The sequence below is a fragment of the Mesocricetus auratus genome, unplaced genomic scaffold (assembly GCF_017639785.1).
Source record: "Mesocricetus auratus isolate SY011 unplaced genomic scaffold, BCM_Maur_2.0 Super-Scaffold_100676, whole genome shotgun sequence".
In the NCBI taxonomy this organism is placed as follows: Eukaryota; Metazoa; Chordata; class Mammalia; order Rodentia; family Cricetidae; genus Mesocricetus; species Mesocricetus auratus.
Window position 1 is genome coordinate 143,738,483 of NW_024429266.1, and position 22,766 is coordinate 143,761,248.

The window sequence follows — 22,766 nt, forward strand, 5'->3', positions numbered from 1 at the left end:
GAACTTGATGTCTATAACCATCCGGGAGCCTTCATCCTGTGACTGATGGAAGCAGAGGCAAACACACAACTAAGCACTGAACTGAACCCAAGGAACCCAGTGACAGAGAGAGAGGAGTGATGAGCAAATTGGCAAAGAATGGGCTGGCATAACCAGCAGAGACAGCTGATCTGAACAGGGGAGTGCTCTTGGACCCCAGACCGACAGTGGGGAGGCCAGCATGGGACTGATCTGGACCCCCCAAATGTGAGTGTCAGTGAGAAGGCCTGGGCAACCTATGGGGCCCTGAGCTGTGGATCAGTGTCTATCCCTGGTATACAAACTGTCTTCATGTGCCTATAGCACAAAGAGAGATGCTCTCTCAGCCTGGACTCTTAGGGGAGTGCCTTGACCCTACCAAGAGTAAAATGACAGACTCTAGATATCCCCTATGTGGAAGGATTTGGCAATAGGGTGGGAGGGAGGGGGGAAGGGGAGTGCGGGAGGAGGGGAGAGAGAGGGAACTGGGATTGACATGTAAAACAAGCTATTTAAAATTAAAATAAAAATGATAAAAAATAAAAAAAATTAAAAAAAGAAATCAGGGAGAAAATGTAAAACTTCTAAATGAAAATGTAAACATGATATAACAGAATATGGATGTAGATTTACCAAGGAAATCTGTAACTGTGGTCGCTTACATTAATAAAGCAGACTTATTTCGAATAAAAAAATTAAAATAAAAATGATAAAAAAAGAAAGGCAGGGTGAAGAAGATCCCCAGAGTTTAATGACCAGCTGGCTGAACCTATGGTAAGCCCCAGGGTCCGGTGAGAGACTGCCTCAAAAGACAACATAGATGGCTTCTGAGGAAGGACACTGGGGGTTGACTTCTGGCCTCTAACCATAAACAAACACAAATAATTGGGAAACAATGAGTTTCTGGGAATTCTTATGGTCAGGAAAAATGCATAGTAACAGAATGTTGTCCTTTCTTCTCTACTGCAGATACATGGCCATCATTCACCCCCTCCAGCCCCGGCTGTCGGCCACTGCTACCAAAGTGGTCATCTTTGTCATCTGGGTCCTGGCTCTCCTGCTGGCCTTCCCACAGGGCTACTACTCCACCACAGAGACCATGCCCAGCAGAGTTGTGTGCATGATCGAGTGGCCAGAGCATCCTGACAGAACTTACGAGAAAGCGTGAGTAAAGATTTGCCAGTCTCATGCACCTGCTTGGAAGCCATGTTGTGCTATGCAGAGCCTTCCTCGCCCTGACTTCTTCCTTCTTCTGTGTCCTTTTGTCAGTAGAGACTGTACACATGTCTGCCTGCCTTTCTCACAGTCACTGCTCTGACAGTGTTGGTACAGCTATCATTATAGGGGATGGTACCCACCACCCCTATACTGTGAAAGTCATATTAAGAATGTTAAGACCTAGTTCCCATTACAGGTTCCTGAGACAACAGTGTCCCACCACCTCCTTGAGTGCCCACCACCTCTGTTGGACCTTTTATCTAAGATGCTTCCCTGCCAGGATCTGTTGTCTTCCATGTCACTGTGTCAGACACAGCATACTGGAAGATGGGAGGTCTCTACTCCAGTAGCTCTCCACAGTAATCCGCTCTCCTCCCCTTTGATAAAATCCCTCTGCAGCGTGTGTTTCACACTGTGATTTCTTCATGAAGCTCGGTGGTCATTGCTCAGGCGGTAGCCAGTGCCATAGCAAAGAAGTTATGGGTTACCCTCTTTCCTACATAGCACAGTCCCACTCTCTGTTCCCTCTCTTCCTCCTCCAAACAATGTCTCTGTCATTGAATCCTTTATCTCATATGCTGCCTCTAGGGAAGCATCAATCCAGATCCTTTCAGGAGTTTACAGCGTGAGAGATGAGACATCTCCGTTCAGATGCAAGCGTGGAAGGCTTTTTAGTGTCTACGGGTTGCAGAGCACACACAAGCAAGCCTGCTTGTTTTGTAGGAGGAGGGCAGGCCACAGACAGGATTTTTCAAGATGTCTCAGGAATTTTCCCTAATGCTTCTTGCCCTGGAGCCAACACTGAAATTACTTATTCTTTACCTTGTTCTGCCCAGTTGAATGGTGATGTGAAATTTATATAAGCATCTGTTTCGTGGACTGAGAGCACCTGGATCAAGTGCGTCTTTTGGAAAACCCTCTGTAATCCTCCAATTTCAGGCTTGGTATTCAAACCAAAAAGAAAAAAAAAACCAATACTGTTGTTAGAGACAGAAGACTGAGTTTTTAATAATGACTTGCCATGAGCTGTCTGACCACAGGTGAGGATCCCAGCATCTCCTCTGTTCTAAAATGGAAGAAAATAAAACACTGTTTCCTGTAAACAAGAGTCATGACTATCAGAGGAAATGATGCATATCTCATGTTGTAAGCTATTAAATGTCAGATAAGACTTATAGACCAAATTCACTGGATAACAGTGTAATTGTGTGGCCTTTAAATTTACTAAATGTGAAGATGAAGCATGGTATCTGTCATGCCACTTAGATCTGAGAGTTCAAAGCCTGTCACACAGCCACTCTGCTGAGTGTGTGTTACACAAAGTGTGACTTGCCAGGAAGCAGTATATAAGATTGAGACATGGCCCTCCAGACACCAACAGTGAGATCCAATCCATCAAGCAGTGGAGGGTAGATGCTCACCCTGTAAGAAGACACTATAAAGTAAGTCTTTCTGGTGAAACAATACATGAACAAGGTCTCATTGGGACAAAGAGCATGGCTCCACTAACTGTGCGGGACCTGTGAACATGACCCAGCCAGGGTTTCCTCCAGACAGGAAGGAAAATACCTCAGAGTTTAAATTCCCCATTAAAAAGCAAAACAAAACAAATTACTCAGAAATCTCCATCTACCAGAGTCTGTCCTACGTTCTCATGATATCCTCAAAGTCTAACTACTTCCTATTATCTTGCTTACAAGCTGCCCACAAGTTCTTTTATCTTAAAACAAATTTAAAGCTGAACTCAAAATAGATTTCTCTTCCCACACAGCTGTGGGGTTTTAGTCAATAAGCAGTGATGCTTAGAGACTTGCTTGTGAACATCTTGGTGACTTGTGTTTATTAATCACTAGAAATTTCCTTTGAGACTCAACACAATTTCACTGGAGTTGCCATCTTTCCTAGTCTAGGGAACTCAGAGGAGGTATTAGGGGTTGTGTGGGTAGGTTTGCTGTCACTGTTTATTCTACCATAGTCACTGTTTTAATTTCATTTTGTCACTGTAATAAAACACTCTGACCAAAAGAAACTTAGGGAAGTATGGGGTGGATTTGGCTTCACGTCTAGGTCACAGCCCATCCTTGAGGAAACTCAAGGCAGAAGCGTGAAGCAGAGACCACAGAGGAACACTGCTTGCTGGCCCACACTTTTGACTCCTTCTTAGCCAGCTTTCTTATTAACTCAGGATCATGTGCCCAGAGAATGGTGCTCCCACAGTGGGGCGGCCCCTTCCATGTCAATTAAGACAATGAAGACAGACAATGAAGCCCAACCTGAAAAGACAATTATTTGATTGTGACTCTTTTTGGATGATTCTGGGCTTTGTCAAATTGATGGTTAATGAACAGATAGTCTCCCCCCAAAACAATAAAAACACGGCTCTTTGTTATGAGCATCTGAGATTATTTACTCAAAAGATATATAACACATTTATTGTCTAATACAAAGTTTTAAAATCTATTTGTCATTCATTCACACATTGACTATAACACAAACATAGTTCAAATGCATGGCACAGTTTCCACATTAAGTGTTATTTTCTGTGTCTGTATCCTCTATAATGAATTAGGCTTGGTTTCTAGAGATTTGAATTTTAACATACTTACTTATGCACTTAATTATATTCCCTTCTTTTAGAACTAGTGATTGTCCTTAGTACACAATAGTGCCAAAGTTGATGCCATATGGCAACTTTGTTTTGAGGCATTGTGATAATTAAGATGAGCATGGTGGCTCCAGTTCAATGACCATCAACTCCCAGCCTTATCATTGTTTACTTTAATCATCAAAGGTCAGTTCCTCTAAGACTTCCAACCTGATGGCTTATTTCAAGTAGACCTGTTGGAAGAAGCAAGCATGATGATTAATCTTAATTGTGACTTTGACAAGATTTGAGGTCATCATGGAAACACATCGCTAGGTGTGAGGGTTTCTCCTGAAAGGTTTCACTGAGAAAGAAAGACCCAGACTGAATATCGGAGGCACCATCCCATGGACTGAGATCCAAGACTGAATTAAAAGGAAGAAGCAAGCATAGCACCAGTGTTCATCTCTTTCTGCTTCCTAACCGTGGATGCAGTGTGGCCATCTGCCTCAGACTCCTGACTCCATCCCTTCTCCCCCACACCAAACTACATATCTCCTCAAACTGTGAGCCAAAATAACCTTCCTTCCTTAAGTTGCTTTTTCCCCTAATATCTGTCACAGCTACAAGACAAATTACTAATATAAGAAGCAAATAGCTCTCATGAAATGTTGAGCCCAGGACCCCACCTGTCCTAAGGGTCTGGTGAATGCTGACTGCTGGTATTAGCAACATCCATCGATCAGTCTGCTGGCAGGTAGACAGTACACTGAGCAGATTCTCAGGCTCAGTTTCTCTAATAGATCATTTTGCCAACAGATTAATTACATAGAAGTATTGTGCAAAATATCATAAACGCCTTCTGGCTACATGGTGAACTTCCAAAGGTAATCATTCAGATTCTTCAATAATACACAAATTCAGTGAAGAACTGTGAAAGACAGACAGCTCAGTAAAAAAGTGGACTAAGTATTAAGCATGCTTATTACAGGAACAGTCCAGATATCCAATTGGCGTATAAAGAGGTACCCACTCAGGACATGGTGGTTACACTTCTTGAACTTGATGGTTGTAGCAACTGTGTTGACTTGAAAGTTGTTCGTAGAAGCAGATAATTTAACTTATTACTTTGGGCACTGTACATTTCATATTTTAACCTAGAATTAAATGTAATGCAAATGTTCTGATTGCTACAAGCTCTTAAGAATGTGTTTTCTCTAGGAGGAGCCAAAATATTCTACTCATAATAAAAGGAAGAAATTCTCTTCCGAGGTGTAGCCTCTGCCTGTGATGACACTACTTATAGGGACTCACCTCTGAATAAACCACGCCAGAATGAACCCCGACTATTCCCACATCCACTGGACCTCTTGTTTTTGCTCTGATGACCCCTATGAGTTATTTCACCCTGAATTTTCCCAACTAGTGAAAGAAAGATAAGGCAAATTCATGTTCCTACAAGGGACACAGCCTTTCTGGTGCTATCTTCCTAGACAGGAGACTCTGGACCACAAAACTCTGCAGATGTGAAAATGTTCACCTTCCACAAAGTTATTTTCAATTTTATTCCGTATTTTAAAGGATGAACATATTATGGAGTACAACAGAAGTTCCTATGACTCTCTAGTCACTCCTGTCCCCATCATTTACTAACCTGTTGCCTTAGGTTGCTTTCTATTGCTGTGATAAAGATTATGACCAAAAGTAAATTATGAAGGAAAGGGTTTATTTTGCTTACACCTCCACATTACAGTCATGGAAGTGAGGGTAGGAACTCATACCGGCATCTGGAGGCAGCAGCTGTAGTGAAGAACACTGATTACCTGCTTGCTCCTCATGCCTTGCTCAAGATACTTTCTTATACCACCCAGAACCACCTGCTTAAGAATGGCAGGGCGGTGGTGACACATGCCTTTAATCCCAGCACTCGGGAGGCAGAGGCAGATGGATCTCTGTGAGTTCGAGGCCGGGCTGGACTGACAGCCTCCAAAACAATAGAGAGAACCCCTCTCTCGTAAAAACCAAAAAAAAAAAAAAAAAAAAAAAAAAAGAAGAAGAAAAAAGAATGGTACCACCCACAGTGGAATGAACCCTCCCACATCAATTATTAAATAAGAAAATGCCCCCCAGACTTTCCCATAAGCCAATCAAATGGAGGCATTATTTCAACTAAAGGTCCTCCTTTTCAGATGTCCCTAGTTTCTGTCAAGTTGACAGGAACATAACCAGCCTGTATACTGATAAATATGCTTCCAGATGAATACCATCCTTCACTTCTTTTGAGGAGACGCATTTATATGAGTCAGCAAAATGTAGTCTCCCTCTTACAGCACAAAAAAACGCACCTTATTATGCATATTATTCTGCATCTTGATTTTATCTTAACAATATGTCTTGAAATCATTCTGTGCTGACAAAGGGCTTATTCCAGTGACAAGATTCTATGCTTTGAACGTACAACATCATTTTCACAGTCATTAATTGGTGGGAATTGGATTGCTTCCAACTCTTGGCTATGTCACTGTGAATAACCTTATATATAACATGTAAGGGTATCTAAAGTGTAAAATACCAAAAGCAGAATGTGCATTTTTAATTTTAATATTTTCCCTCTATATAGAATTGTATCAAGGTACATTCTCACCAGCCATGTGTGAGAGGCCCTGCTCCTCTGCTGCATACCAATGAAGTATATTGTCAAAGCTTTAGGATTTTTCCCAGCTGATGTAGAAATATGGTATCACATTAAAGCTAAAATGTATATTTCTTGGGTCATGAATGAGCTGTAATATCTTTTCACAATTTCTTAGAGACTTTCACATACATTTTATAATCGTATTTTATCATTACCAGAACATAAATGATTACTTATGTCATTAAGCATATCTTTACAACATGATGTGATTATATATGATAAATGGTAGAGACTGGCAAATAAATGATTGTTTGGCTGGCTGATTGATAACTAAATAGGCAGATGATAAAGGGAGTACAAATATAGATAGACAGATGTATAATGATACATAGATAGACAAACACAAACAGAAGATAGATAGATAGATAAATAGATAGATGATAGATAGATAGATGGTAGAGATAAGTGATAGATGATTGATATATATATATATAGATTGAATGATGGATAGCTAGATAAACATAAATGGTAATAGTTAACAAGTGGATAGCTAGATGATAAATCAATAGGCAATAGAAAGGGAAGATAGATAGGTAGATAGATAAATGAACTTCAAAATGGGCTGCCCTTAGCTACATCCCTGGATCCCCAGGAGGATGAGCTGGGTTTCTCCTACTGCTTTCTGTTAATGTTTACAATCTGCAGTAATAGAAAATTATGCCAATGCAATCATGTCACAAAAATAGGGGCTCCAGCTCATCATGAATACTAATTTACAATTGAGTCCTCCTTAATTAGCAACCCAGCAGCTTGCTTGTAGCTGATCTAGTAAGTCAGTGACCTAACCCATGGAGTTCTATAAAGGTAGATTTAATTGACAAGTGTTGAGCAAAGATTCCATGTGTGGCCAAAAGTACCAATTAGAGCAAAAAAATCACAAAGAAAAGATGAGAGAATAAAGCAGAAAAAACTGTCTTTGTCTAAAACATTTCCTCTCACCAATTCTATTAAATAATAAGAAATGTACAGTATCTTTCAAAGGAATGTAGCTAAGGCTGATCATTTGTCTGCGCTATGTGACTGCATGATGGCAGTGGTCCAGAAGGCACCAGGGCAACGCCCCTAATGACAAGGGAGATGCAGGAGCTAATCTTTCTTCACTGGAGGACCTACCACCGAGACTAAGAAAAAGTCTGTAATGGGTAAGAAAAAATGACAAAGACATTCAAACAATGTAGGCAGCTAGGGGGACTTTGGTGTCATTGATTCATTTATTAATTCTTCATCTGCCATTTCCTGCTAATTACACTGCTATGTACATAACTTGGTGGTATAGTTTGAGTAAGACATGTCTTTTCTGAATTCAAGTACTCCCAGTAGCCTTCAAAGGAGATTGTGTGAGAATGTAGTGTCATTATTTATAAATTTCCTGGAACTGCTGTGGAAATGTAAGGCAACGCAGGTATATTAACTACATCTGTGACAGTTCTAACTGGAGAGTATAAACACATGGCATTGCTGGGGCTGATGATGGCTCAGAAGTTAACAAAAGCACTAGCTTCTCTTGCAGAGGACCTGGGCTTTGTTCCCAACACCCACATCATGACTTAGAATCAACCTTGATTCCAGTTCCAGGAGTCTAACACCCTCTTCTGGCCTGCATGGACACTGCACGCACATGGTATACATACATGCACGCAGGTAAACACTCATATAGGTAAAAATCTTTCCTCATCCTTTTTGAAAAGTACAACTGTCAATATTATAGCACTTTCTCTTCTTTTAATACCTATTGTCAGAGATCAGCTAAAATTTTGGATTCATCTTCTTTACTTCCATTAATAACAGCAATTGAAAATCAATGCTTGGCAGAAAATGAAAGGAGGAAAATAAAATGAAACATTATAAAGATATACCTCTGCAAAACTTTGGGATTTTCTACCTTTTTAATTACTCCAAATAGAGTGGGGTTTTTTTTTTGTCTGTTTTGTTTTGTTTGCCGAGCTGCTTGGGCTTTTGGCCAAGAAATGAAGGTGTATGTGTGGTTCATATGTGTGGTTCATATGTGTGATTCATATGTGTGGTTCATATGTGTGATTCATATGTGTGGTTCATATGTGTGCTCATATGTGTGGCTGGCTGCTGTGCTTCATCTCCTTCCCTGTACTCACAGCACTTTGAACATAGCCCAGAGCCTTACATAGTCATAATAGTTGGGAAGCTGATAAACCAAGGATGAGGAATTCATTGGCACTGTAGGAAAGATGGTGGCATGGAATGCAAGACTAGCAGGACACGGGTAGTATGAGGGAAAGGAGAATAATGGAGGCCGGGATTAACTGGGCAGAGGGGAGGAGAGCAGAGAAGGAAATGGAGAAGTATAACTAACACCAAGATTGCCCGAGAAAGCCACATGGAAACTTTGTTTCATAAGGGGTGTGTGTGTGTGTGTGTGTGTGTGTGTGTGTGTGTGTGTGTGTGTGTGATTTAAATGTAGTTGCTCTTTCTGGAGAGGATAATGCTTCTCCAACAAACAAGAGGTTATCAAGCAAAACTCTCAGTTCCAGAAGGGCATACCCACTTTGAGCTGTTAGACATGGGTCATGGGACATGTAGCAATCAGACTGACTCTGACCTGGAAGCCTTCTTCCTGCTGGCTAGCTTTCATAGTGACAGAAGATCCTATGTAGACTGATGAGGGAGAAAAGTCATCAGTATTTGGGAACCCTGTGAGCTATAGTGATGACTGGACTGCCAATATAAACCCATTGGTGCAATAGTGGTATGAATGTCACAGGGGTCACCAACTACTTTCTGGCTGGATATAAGGCCCACTCCAGTATGAAACTTATACTATAAACCTGTCCATGAGCTGATGACTCAGGAGCTCATAGGCCCTGAGCTCTGAGTCTTCCTGAGCTACTACTATTTTATTAAATGGACACAGTATCAAACTGCATTCTAAGTTCCTATCTTTTTTTTTTTTGGTTTATCGAGACAGGGTTTCTCTGTATTGTTTTGGAGGCTATCGGTCCAGCCCAGCCTCGAACTCACAGAGATCCGCCTGCCTCTGCCTCCCGAGTGCTGGGATTAAAGGCGTGCGCCACCACCGCCCGGCCTAAGTTCCTATCTTTATACCTATAGATCAGCATAGCCCTCAGCCCTCATCAGCAGAGCTTCTTTCTTCAATGTATGTGATTAATACTGGTACAAATGACACATCCTTAGCAGCATGTAATTAAAAGGTCAAAGTGTGAATCTAGAAGCCTTAAGATTGGATTACCATTTTGGGACTCTTTTAGGAAGATGCACTCAACTTCTAATGCAGCTGCCCTCAGACTGAGAAGATAAAGCTTAAGCAGGCCTGGCAGCATAATAGTCGATCAGAAGGAGGATACATGCCTGCAAAGCCAGGAATAATCAAATTGGCACAGGCTGGAAAACAGTAGGGAGGAAAATACTGATCATGAATCGTATTTAGAAGCTGCATGTGTGCCTCATTGAGTAATAATGCTTGTTGTATAAACATTAGGATATAAGTTCAAATCTCTAGTACCTATATAAAAAGCCAGGCTTGGTTATGTGCATCTGTAACACCGCTATGAGTGACGGATCAAGGCATTGAGTCAATGGGATTGATAGAGCTTACTGGTCTCCACCCTAGCTCAAGGTTCAGTAAGAAACAGAGTCTTAGTGGAATAAAGTGAATAGAGATAGATCAGGACCCCCAATATCCTCCTCTGGCTTCTGCATGCGCATAAAACACACACACACACACCATACCCCAAAGTACATTCATGTTGACCACTTATGTAAAATGCTTTGTGCCTTTTAAAAGGTGTATTTATAGAAGTCCCTGGGATGAAGAATTCTGTGCAAGGAAATCCTTTCTGGAGTACAGAAGAATATGGAGGACTTCATCATTTACTATATGAATTACAACACAAAGAGCTGTCAAAGAAGTCTCTAGACACGACCCATTAAGCCAATTCCATTTACAAGTGTATATGAGAACATCCCAATTTAAGAATTCACCAAGGGGCTGGAGAAATGACTAATTAAGAGCACTTGCTGCTCTTGCAAAAGACCAGGGCTTGATTCCCAGAACCTACATCATAGCTCACAAACATCTATAGCTCCAGTTTCAGAGGATCCAACAACCTCTTCTGACCTCCACAGGCTTATGCATACATGTAGTGCACATAAAGTCATGCAAACAAACTTCTGTATAAGACAAAAGTGTAAATAACTCTTTAAAATACCAAGAACTTCAAAGCTGCCATTTTGTCTTGTTGACTGTATCCTTTGCCTTACAAAAGCTTCTAAGTTTCAGGAAGTCCCGTTTATTAACTGTCAATCTCAGTGTCTGTGCTACTGGTGTTGTGTTCAGGAAGTGGGCTCCTGTACCAATTCGTTCAAGGGTACTTCCCAACTTTTCTTCTAAGAGGCTCAGTATGGCTAGATTTATGTTGAGGTCTTTGATCCATTTGGAATTAAGTTTTGTGTATGGCATTAGACATGGATCTATCGCAGTCTTCTACATGCCAGCATTCAGTTATGCCAGCACCATTTGTCAAAGATGCTTTCTTTTTTCCATTGTATGATTTTAGGTTCTTTGTTGAAAATCAGGTGTTTGTAGGTGTGTGGGTTAATACCAAGGTGTTCAATTTTATTCCATTCGTCTACCTGTCTATTTTTGTGCCAATACCAAGCTGTTTTCAGGACTATAGCTCTATAATAGAGCTTGAAGTCAGAGATGGTGATGCCTCTGGAAGTTCCTTTATTGTACAGAACTTTAAAGCTAAAGTGGAAAATGAATTAATTGTTTCTGAACTTTTTCAAGCAAATAATATTAGTAAATTATCAGGAAATCTATTGTTATATTTCATTAATTTAATTGCTCAAAGAGAAGCATCTTGTTCATCTCCATAAATTCCAAAATGTTTTGTTAAAATGTAATATCTAATCTCTTAAGGAAAAATGGCTCGTATCAAAAATAGTACTGAGGCTGTTCCTCGGGCAGCATCAGGTAAACAGGCCGGCTTCCCGGCCTGTGTTCCAGTGCCTGCAGATTGCCTGGGGACTGCACAGAGCTCCCAATCCCGGCAGGAGCCAAGCACCCCAGACTCCAGATCTTCTCTCCCACCAAGGAGACCAGGAACCGAGAGGAGTCTGGGAGTCCAGGGAAGCAGCTGTTCCCCCTGCAGCATCAGGTAAACAGGCCTGCTTCCCGGCCTGTGTTCCAGTGCCTGCAGATCGCCTGGGGACTGCACAGAGCTCCCAATCCCGGCAGGAGCCAAGCACCCCAGACTCCAGAACTTCTCTCCCACCAACGAGGCCAGGAAACCAGAGGAGGCAGGGAGACCAGGGGAGTAGCTGTTCAGGATCAGGTACAAGAGGACCCAGCATAGGGTCCAGGGGACCAGGCAGGAGGCTAAGTGCCCCAGATTCCTGTTCTTCTCCACTCAAGGGACCAGCATTTGGACAAGGAATAGAAGAACCACCAGATTGTTGGACTTGCTAGCACCCACCAAAAGGGAACTCTGGTCCCCAGACCAGTAAGGGGCTCTTTCTGCATCCACTAGAAGAAGAGATGGGAAAGAGACAATACAAAAACACAGTCAGCAACCGAAAAACAAATATGACACCGCCAGATTCTAGAGACTCCACACCAGCAAGACCCCAACATTCCAATGCGGACGAAGCAGAAGAGAACGACCTTAAAAGCACTTTCATGAAAATGATAGAGGCCCTAAAAGAGGATATTGGAAAATCCCTCAAAGAAATGGAAGAAAAAACAAACCAAAAAATGCAAGAAATGGAAGAAAAAAACAAACCAAAAAATGCAAGAATTGGAAGAAAAAACAAACCAAAAAAGGCAGGAAATGGAAGAAGAAATGAAGCAAAAAATGCAAGAATTGGAAGAAAAAACAAACCAAAAAAGGCAGGAAATGGAAGAAGAAATGAAGCAAAAAATGCAAGAAATGGAAGAAAAAACAAAACAAAAAATGCAAGAATTGGAAGAAGAATCATACCAAAAAAGGCAGGAAATTGAAGAAAAAACAAAGCAAAAAATGCAAGAAATGGTAGAAAAAACAAAGCAAAAAATGAAAAAAATGGAAGAAGAAACAAACCAAAAAAGGCAGGAAATGGAAGAAGAAACAAAGCACAAAATGTGAGAAATGGAACAAAAAGCAAACCAAAAAATGCAAGAAATGGAAGAAAGAACAAACCAAAAAATTCATGAAAGGCAACAAACAGACGAACAGATAAACAGAAAATTGCAAGAAGCAATGCAAACACTGCAAGGGTTGAAAACTGAAATAGAGTCATTAAAAAAACACAATCTGAAGAAAGGCAGAAAATAGAAAAGCTGGACAAACAGTCAGGCACTACCAATACAAGCATTACCAACAGAATAGAAGAGATGGAAGAGAGAATCTCAAGTGTTGAAGATACGCTAGGAGAAATGGATTTATCAACCAAAGAAAACATTAAATCCAACAAATCCTTAACACAAAACATCCAGGAAATATGGGACACCATGAAAAGACCAAACCTAAGAATAATAGGTATAGAAGAAGGAGAAGAAATCCACCTCAAAGGGGCAGAAGGCATATTCAACAAAATCATAGAAGAAAACTTCCCCAACCTTAAGAAAGACATGCCAATGAAGGTACAAGAAGCCTACAGAACACCAAATAGAGTGGACCACAAAAAAAATCCCTCGCCACATAATAATCAAGACCCCAAACATACAGAATAAAGAAAGAATATTAAGAGCAGCTAAGGAAAAAGGTCAAGTAACATATAAAGGCAGACCTATGAGAATTACACCTGACTTCTCCATGGAAACTCTGAAAGCCAGAAGGTCCTGGATAGATATTCTACCTGCACTAAGAGACCATGGATGCCAGCCCAGACTACTATACCCGGCAAAGCTCTCAATCACTATAGACGGAGAAAACAAGATATTCCATGACAAAACTAGATTCAACCAATATGTGTCCACTAACCCAGCCCTACAGAAAATTTTGGAAGGAAAACTCCAACCCAAGGAAGCTAACTACAACCAGAAAAACATAAGCATTAGAGAATCCCTCTCTACCAACAGCCAAAAGAACAAAGGTGTGAAATTCCACACATAATTCCACCAACAACAACCATCGCAAATCGAAGAAGGATGAGCAATCATTGGTCATTAATATCCCTCAATGTTAATGGCCTTAACTCACCCATAAAAAGACACAGACTGGCAGATTGGATTCGAAGACAGTACCCTTCCTTCTGCTGCATACAAGAAACACACCTCACCCTTAAAGACAGACATTACCTGAGAGTTAAAGGTTGGGAAAAAATTTTTCAATCAAATGGACCCAAGAAACAAGCAGGGGTAGCAATCCTAATATCTAACAAACTAGACTTTAAAATAAAATCAATCAAAAGAGATGAAGGAGGTCATTACATACTCATCACAGGTGAAACCCACCAAGATGAAGTGTAAATCCTGAACATCTATGCCCCAAATACAAAGGCATCCACATTCGTTAAAGAAACATTATTAGAACTTAAATCTCATCTAAAGCCCCACACAGTTATAGTGGGAGATTTCAACACACCACTCTCACCACTAGACAGGAATACCAAACAGAAACTCAACAAAGAAGCAAAATGTCTAATAGAAGTAATGACCCAACTGGGATTAACAGATATCTATAGAACATTTCATCCACATAAAAAAGAATATACCTTCTTCTCACCACCACATGGAACCTTCTCAAAAATCAACCACATACTTGGCAACATATCAAACCTCAGCAGCTACAAAAAAATTGGAATAACTCCATGCATCTTATCAGACCACCATGCTTTAAAATTAGAATTCAACAACAACACAAATTGCAGAAAACCTACAAACTCATGGAAATTGAATAATGCTCAACTGCACCATCCCTGGGTCAAAGAGGAAATAAAAAAAAGAAATTAAAGACTTCCTCGAATTCAATGAGAATGAAGACACACATACCCAAACCTATGGGACACTTTCAAAGCAGTGCTACGGGGGAAGTTCATAGCGCTAAGTGCTCACATGAAGAAACAGGAGAACAGTTATACCAGAGAATTAACATCACAGCTGAAAGCTCTAGAACACAAAGAAGCACACTCCCCCAGGAGGAGTAGACGCCAGGAAATAATCAAATTGAGGGCTGAAATCAATAAAGTAGAAACCAGGAAAACAATACAAAGAATCAACGCAACGAAGAGTTGGTTCTTTGAGAAAATCAACAAGATAGACAAACCTTTGTCCAAACTTACCAAACAGCAGAGAGTGAACATGCAAATTAACAAAATTAGAAATGAAAAGGGGGACATAACAACAGACTCTGAGGAAATCCAGAGAATCATTAGGTCATACTTTGAAAACCTGTACTCCACAAAATTCGAAAATTTAAAGGAAATGGATGACTTCCTGGACAGCTATCAATTGCCAAAACTAAATCAAGAACAGATAAGCAATTTAAATAGACCTATAACCCCTATGGAAATAGAAGCTGTCATCAAAAGTCTCCCAACCAAAAAAAGCCCAGGTCCAGATGGCCTCACTGCAGAATTCTACCAGAAATTCAAAGAACAGCTTATACCAATTCTTCTCAAAGTGTTCCACACAATAGAAGCAGAAGGGTCTTTGCCAAACTCTTTCTATGAGGCTTCAATAACCTTGATCCCCAAGCCACACAAAGATACAACTAAGAAAGAGAACTTCAGACCAATATCCCTCATGAACATTGATGCAAAAATACTCAATAAAATACTAGTAAATCGGATCCAAGAACACATCAAAACAATCATTCACCACGATCAAGTAGGTTTCATCCCAGGGATGCAGGGATGGTTCAACACACGAAAATCCATCAATGTAATCCACCATATAAACAAGCTGAAAAACAAAAATCACATGATCATCTCACTAGATGCTGAAAAAGCCTTTGACAAAATCCAACACCCCTTCATGATAAAGGTCTTGGAGAGATCTGGGATAACAGGGACATACTTAAACATAATAAAAGCTATATACAGTAAACCAACAGCCAACATCAAACTAAATGGACAGAAACTCAACGCAATTCCTCTAAAATCAGGAACAAAACAAGGCTGTCCACTCTCTCCATACCTTTTCAACATGGTACTTGAAGTTCTAGCTATTGCCATACGACAACAAAGGGGGATCAAGGGGATACAAATTGGGAAGGAAGAGGTCAAACTTTCACTGTTTGCAGACGATATGATAGTTTACATCAATGACCCAAAGAACTCTACCAGGGAACTCTTACAGATGATTAACACCTTCAGCAAAGTGGCAGGCTACAAGATCAACTCAAGAAAATCAGTAGCCCTACTATATACAGATGATAAAAGGGCTGAAAGAGAAATCAGAGAAACATCACCCTTTACAATTGCCACGAACAACATAAAATACCTTGGGGTAACGCTAACCAAACAAGTGAAAGACCTGTATCGCAAGAACTTTGAGTCTTTAAAGAAAGAAATTAAAGAAGCCCTCAGAAAATGGAAAGATCGCCCATGCTCTTGGATACGTAGGATCAATGTAGTAAAAATGGCAATCCTGCCAAAAGCAATCTACAGATTCAATGCAATACCCATTAAAATCCCAGCACAATTCTTCACAGACCTTGAAAGAATAATCAATTTTGTATGGAAAAACAAAAGACCCAGGATAGCCAAAACAACCCTGTTCAACAAGGCAACGTCCGGAGGCATCACCATCCCTGACCTCAAGCTCTATTATAGAGCTATAGTCCTGAAAACAGCTTGGTATTGGCACAAAAATATACATGTAGACCAATGGAATCGAATTGAAAATCCGGGTATTAACCCACACACGTACGAACATCTGATCTTTGACAAAGAAGCTAAAAATATACAATGGAATAAAGAAAGCATCTTCAACAAATGGTGCTGGCATAATTGGAGACTGGCATGTAGAAGAATGCAGATTGATCCATGTTTATCGCCATGCACAAAACTTAAGTCCAAATGGATCAAAGACCTCAACATAAATCCAGCCACACTGAACCTCTTAGAAGAGAAAGTGGGTGGTACCCTTGAATGAATTGGTACAGGAGACAGCTTCCTGAATATAACACCAGTAGCACAGACAGTGAGATCAACAATTAATAAATGGGACCTACTGAAACTGAGAAGCTTCTGTAAAGCAAAGGACACAGTCAGCAAGACAAAAAGGCAGCCCACAGAATGGGAAAAAATATTCACTAATCCCACATCTGACAGAGGGTTGATCTCCAAAATTTACAAAGAACTCAAGAAGCAAGTCTCCAAAACACCAAAGGACCCTATTAAAAAGTGGGCTGCAGAACTAAATAGAGAGTTTTCAATAGAGGAGTCTAAAATGGCTGAGAGGCACTTGAGAAAGTGCTCAACATCCTTAGCCATCCGGGAAATGCAAATCAAAACAACTCTCAGATACCATCTCACTCCTGTCAGAATGGCTAAAATCAAAAACACCAATGACAATTTATGCTGGAGAGGATGTGGTGAAAGGGGGACACTCCTCCATTGCTGGTGGGAGTGCCAACTGGTTCAGCCACTTTGGAAATTAGTATGGAGATTCCTCAGAAAAATGGGAATAAACCTACCACAAGACCCAGCAACTCCACTCTTAGGCATATATCCAAAAGATGCCCATTCATACAACAAAGATGTCTGTTCCACTATGTTCATAGCAGCTTTATTTGTAATTGCCAGAACTTGGAAGCAACCTAGATGTCCCTCACCTGAAGAGTGGATAGAGAAAACGTGGTACATCTACACAATGGAGTACTATTCAGCAGAAAAAAATAATGGAATCATGAGATTCGCAGGCAAATGGACGACACTAGAAGAAACCATCCTGAGTGAGGTAACCCAGTCACAAAAAGAGAAACATGGCATGTACTCTCTCATATATGGATTTTAGACATAGATCTGGGGAGTGCCATCCTTCAATCCTATGGCCAGAGAGTCTGGGAAACAGAAACTTTATTTAGTGGCTGATCGAAGAAGAGGCAGACTCCCTTGGTTAAGTACTGAGCTGAACTCAAGAAAGCCAGTAACAGAGAGGGAGGACTGATGATCAAAGGGATTAAGACTGGGCTGGTTTAACCCCCCAGAAACAGCTGACCAGACAAAGGTTAACTCTTGAATCCCAGGCATCAGCCTGGGAAGCCAGCATGGGACTGATCAAGACCCCCTGAATCTGGGTGTCAGTGAGGAGGCCTAGGGAATCTATTGAGCCTTGGGCAGCAGATCAGTACCCATCCCAAGTATACACACGGACTTTGGACTCCCATAGAACAATGTGAGGTGCACTCTCACCCGAACTCTTGGGGAAGGGTCTAGGCCCTGCCCTATATGAAATGACAGACTATGCACACCCCCATGGAGGGCCTCACCCTCCCTGGGGAAATGAGGGGATAAGGGGGGGGAGGGCTCGGGAGGAAGGGAGGGAATGGGAGAGGGACCTGGAACTGACTTGTGAAGCAACCTTGTTTCTTATCCAAATTTAAACTGGAAAATAAAATTTAAAAAAAAAAATAGTACTGAACAAAAAGAAAACAGAGTTCTCCTTCCAACAGAAACAAAACAAGACTTTAATAATTAGGAAGGAGTCAGGGTCTATATGAAAGCAATGAAAAATACAAGATGTCTTGGACGGCACTGAATGATGCATGAGAATGTATGAGAAATGTGTCTTATAAGGCTAAAAACTCAGAAAACACATAATGTGTCCCCTCTGTCTAATGTAATTTCATAAAGGTCTCAGTTCCTCAATCAGCTCCAAAAATAAGTTTAGGTGATTAATAAAGGGAAACTTTTGGATAGCTAAATATATGCACTATTTACAGAAAATGTTGAACCAAAAAGTAGTTTTGGTAACAACAAAATAATGTGAAAGAAAGACAAAAAGCAACTTGCTTTCCCAGATATTGAAGCACTCAATGCTAAAGACAAAGAAAACAAGAAATCATGTACACACACAACAACATATGTACACACATCAACACACATACTACATGCATACTTACATACCACAAACACATGCCATGCACACATTCAAATACCACACAAACTCCCTCACACCACACACCACACATCACACACAAACTACATGCACATCACACATATACATACACACACAGAGAGACACAAAGCATTTACACAACACACAAAAAAATATAAGCACACATGCATGAGCAACATTTACACTGTACACTTAACACACACCGCACAGAGAACCCCAAGCGTATAAAATACTACATAAAATATATAACATATAAAATATGCAGAAGATAGCTTGACAGGTCATAAGGTTCACTATATATTTGTTTAAAAGCTGAATAACTCAAAGTATTGTGGAACTCTGCACTGAAATGAGTTTGTGGATCTCTGTGCAAGCCACTACCGCCTCCTCTTGGAGAAGCAGAGTGTGTGGTTGTGCACTGGAGCTGTGAGAATATTTAAGCCCCCTTGTTCAAAAAAAGTTAGTTTTTTTTTATAGATAACAAGTGTAGCCTAAAAGGCAGGAAGCATAAAAGGGTAGGCAGGAGAGCTTGCTCCAATACCCACTCCCTGTGAAGAACCACTTTCTTAGTCTCCTATGATCCTTCCAGGGTTTCTTTATGACATCTAACTAAGTACAGATATATATCATGCAAGCTACCCTTGCTGTTATCTGCTGTAGCAAACTTTCTCATTGCTTCTTTACAGATGCATAATATGCTTTTGTATGCAAACCCCATCATGAGCTTGGTGCATATGCTGCTGATTTATAGCAGGAGCGTTCCTGGGAGTTTGCCGCTTTTAATCATATTGCAGGTCATACTTTCCACTGTGATACCTTGCAGGACTGATCATTTCGCTTAAATCTCATGTTTCCTACATTTATTTGACGACAGTCTATTTCGTTAACTCTGTTAGCTTCTTACAGAGATATTATTCTTAAGACATACTGTGAAAAAATTCCAGGTTAATCATAAATCTGGATTTCCTGCTAGCAAATGAAAACCTATACATCTTCCAAATAAGATAAGATAGAGTAGAGTCTCTTGCAGCATAATGCCCAAGGCAAGAGCCAAAAAAGAAACAGATTACTGGTTCTGATATAATTATAGATATAAATATAGATGGAAATATATAGATAGATGATAGATATAAACAGACAAGTAGATAGATATGATAGATAGATAGATAGATAGATAGATAGATAGATAGATAGATAGATAGATTTATTAAATCCTATACATCAGGAAACTTAAGATAACCATCTTCAAAAATAGAAGAAAATGTAAATATGAAATAAACTATTAATATAATTAAGATGAAAGAGTAGCTAATTAATAATAATAAATCAAAGCTTCTAATGCCTACATCTTGTGAAAGAATATTAAAATATATATGGTCCAAAAATGAAGACAATTTTCTGTTCATTTGACCAGCTCATACTAAACTTAATGAAAATACTAAGTATGAACAAGTTTATGGGGCAGGTGAGTGATGTTTGCAGAAAGATAGTTGGTCAATATGCATCGAGATGTCTAAATACATGCTTGATTTGAGTCAACAACTACACTCTTAAGAATGTTTTTTGTTTTTTTAATTTTATGTGTATGGATGTTTTGCTTGCATATATGTCTATGCACCATGTGTATACCTGGTGACTACAGAGGTCAGAAGAGGGCACCAGATCCCCTGGAACTGGAATTACATGTGATTTTGATCCACTTTGTAGGTGCTGGGAATTAAACACAGGTTCTCTGGAAGAACAGCCAGTGCCCTTGACCACTGAGATATCCCTACAGCCCATTCCCTTAAGAATTAAGGTTAAAAATGCATACACAAATCCTTAATGTCAGGATGATTAACTGGGTTGTAAATTAGAAACAAATATCCAATAATTATAAACTGATTAAATAAGTAAGGAAATGAGACTTTTGTTCACAATGTTATTATACAAACACATGAACATGAAAATGCACTTAAAACATTCTGATTGCTAATATTAAACAGGCTTCTAAGTAACACACATAGTTAGATCCATGTATGAGTCTTATTAATCCCAATGTGTACTCACAGATTTCAGGGGGGAAAGGCTGAATAAAAACAATCAAGTTTAATGCTCAATAAATTTTTTAAAGTCTTTGTGGCTGGATGGTTAAGAATGTTTACTGCTCTTGCAAATGGTCTAACTTTGACTCCCAGCACTCACATCAGATGGTATGTAACTGCCTCTAACTCCAGCTCCAGGGGATCTCATGCCCTCTTCTGGACTCCACAGGCATCTGCACTCACAAACACACACACACACACACACACACACACACACACACACGCCATATGCATAATTTGAAATAAAATAAACCTTTTAACAATGAATTAAATGTTCATGGCAGTTTGATTTATAACAGCCAAATTTTCTAAGCAAAATGTCCTTTTATGGGCAAATAAACAAACAAACTGGTGCACACACAAATATACACTGACCTAGATAAAATGCAATCTCAAAAACATCAGTTAATGACTGCGAATACAGCTCAGGAATACAGTGCTTACTTAACATGTATGAGACCCTAGGTTAGATCCTCAATGCTATAAATAACAAAATTAAATTCATATAGTACTCTTGAATGACAAAATTTTAATAATAAAGCTAGTGATTTCCAGGGACTAGTAAGAAGAGGTAACTATTGTTGTTAAGACATGAAATACTCCCTCAAAGGCCCATGCATTCTAGGCTTGGTTCATAATGCAAGTAGTGCTCAGAAGCAGGTCTTCAGGGAAATGACTATAGAAGGCTATGTGTATCAGCTCATTTTTTTTGTTTTTTTTTCTAGACAGGATTTCTCTGTATTGTTTTGGAGGCTATCCTGTAACTCACAGAGTTCGAGGCTGGCCTCGAACTCAAAGAGATCCGCCTGCCTCTGTCTCCTGAGTGCTGGAATTAAAGGTGTGCACCACCAACCCTGACAAAAAGCAATTTAGGGGAGTGTCGTGGTTTGCATCTCTGTTGCTATGATTAAAAAAATGACCAAGGCAACATATAGAAGGAAGGGTATATTCTGGCTTGGGATGCCAGAAGGATACGTCCATCATGGCAGGGGAACATGGGCAAGCAGTGACAGGCAATACAGCAGGAACAGGGAGCTTAGAGCCATGTCTTCAAATGCAAGCACACAGCAGAGAGAGTGAACTAGAAGTGTATCAAGGCTACTAATCTCAGAGCTTACTCCTAGTAACACACTTTGTCCAGCAAAGCTTCACCTACCTCCCCAAGCATTGCCACAAACTGGAGGACCAGTGTTCAAATACATGAGGCAGTGGGAGACATGTCTCCTTCAAACCACTACAGGGAGAACAGGTTTACTTTAGCTCATCATTCCAGGTAACAGTCCGTCCACTAGAAGTCACAATACTCGGTAACTGACAACTTGTCTTGAATGTCAGAATTTTTGGTTTTGTTTACCCGCAATCTTTATCTGTGCTGACTATAGATCATGGCATCCACAATGGTTTTTTTTTTTTTTTACTTTATCGATCATTGTGCGTGTGCTACAACCCACATGGGGAGGTCAAAGGACAACTTTAAGGAGTCTATTCTCTCCCTCCACTGTGGGTTCCAGGGATCCAGCTCAGGCCGCAAGGCTTATGCGGCGAGTTCTTTTCCTTTTCTGAGCCATCTTGCCTGTCTTGTGAAGCCTAATCTTGATTATCACCCCGAAGAGATTGAGAACAACATGGAAACGCACCTGAGGGTGTGTCTAATATTATTGTCTAATAATAAGGGTATTCACTTTTAGAATAAAACTATTGTCCCATAAGAATAAAAGATACAATTAGATGTACATCATGAATCTGGAAAATAGATGAGAAAAGTTTCTTTGTTTTGTTTTGTTTTTTTTGCTGAATTCTCAAGGCATAGTTTTCTATTATTTTATTTTTGTGAAGACATCTCATGCTGTCTAATTTTTTTCTATTTTAGAAATTTGTAATTTCTTCCTCCACTATTTTTTTAGATTTTTATTTATTTAAATTAGAAATAAACTTGATTTACATGTCAATCCCAGTTCCCTTTCCTTCCCCTCCTCCCCTGCCCCCACTGGCTCCTTATCCCATCCCTCTTCTGCTCCCCAGGGAGGGTGATGCCTTCCATGGGGGATCTTCAAAGTCTGTCATATCATTTGGAGCAGGGCCTAGGCCCTCCCAATTGTGTCTAGGCTGAGAGAGTATCCCTCTATG

The 22,766-nt window shown here is 40.1% G+C and overlaps 1 protein-coding gene across 1 annotated transcript in view; it reads left to right on the forward strand.

Moving 5' to 3' along the window:
- Nucleotides 1–22,766, forward strand: part of Tacr1 (tachykinin receptor 1) — a 176,875-nt gene that overhangs the window by 90,520 nt on the left and 63,589 nt on the right. The window contains exon 2 of the mRNA XM_005078288.4: nucleotides 988–1,182. Coding sequence (XP_005078345.1) covers nucleotides 988–1,182 — 195 coding nt within the window. The remainder of the gene's footprint in view (nucleotides 1–987; nucleotides 1,183–22,766) is intronic.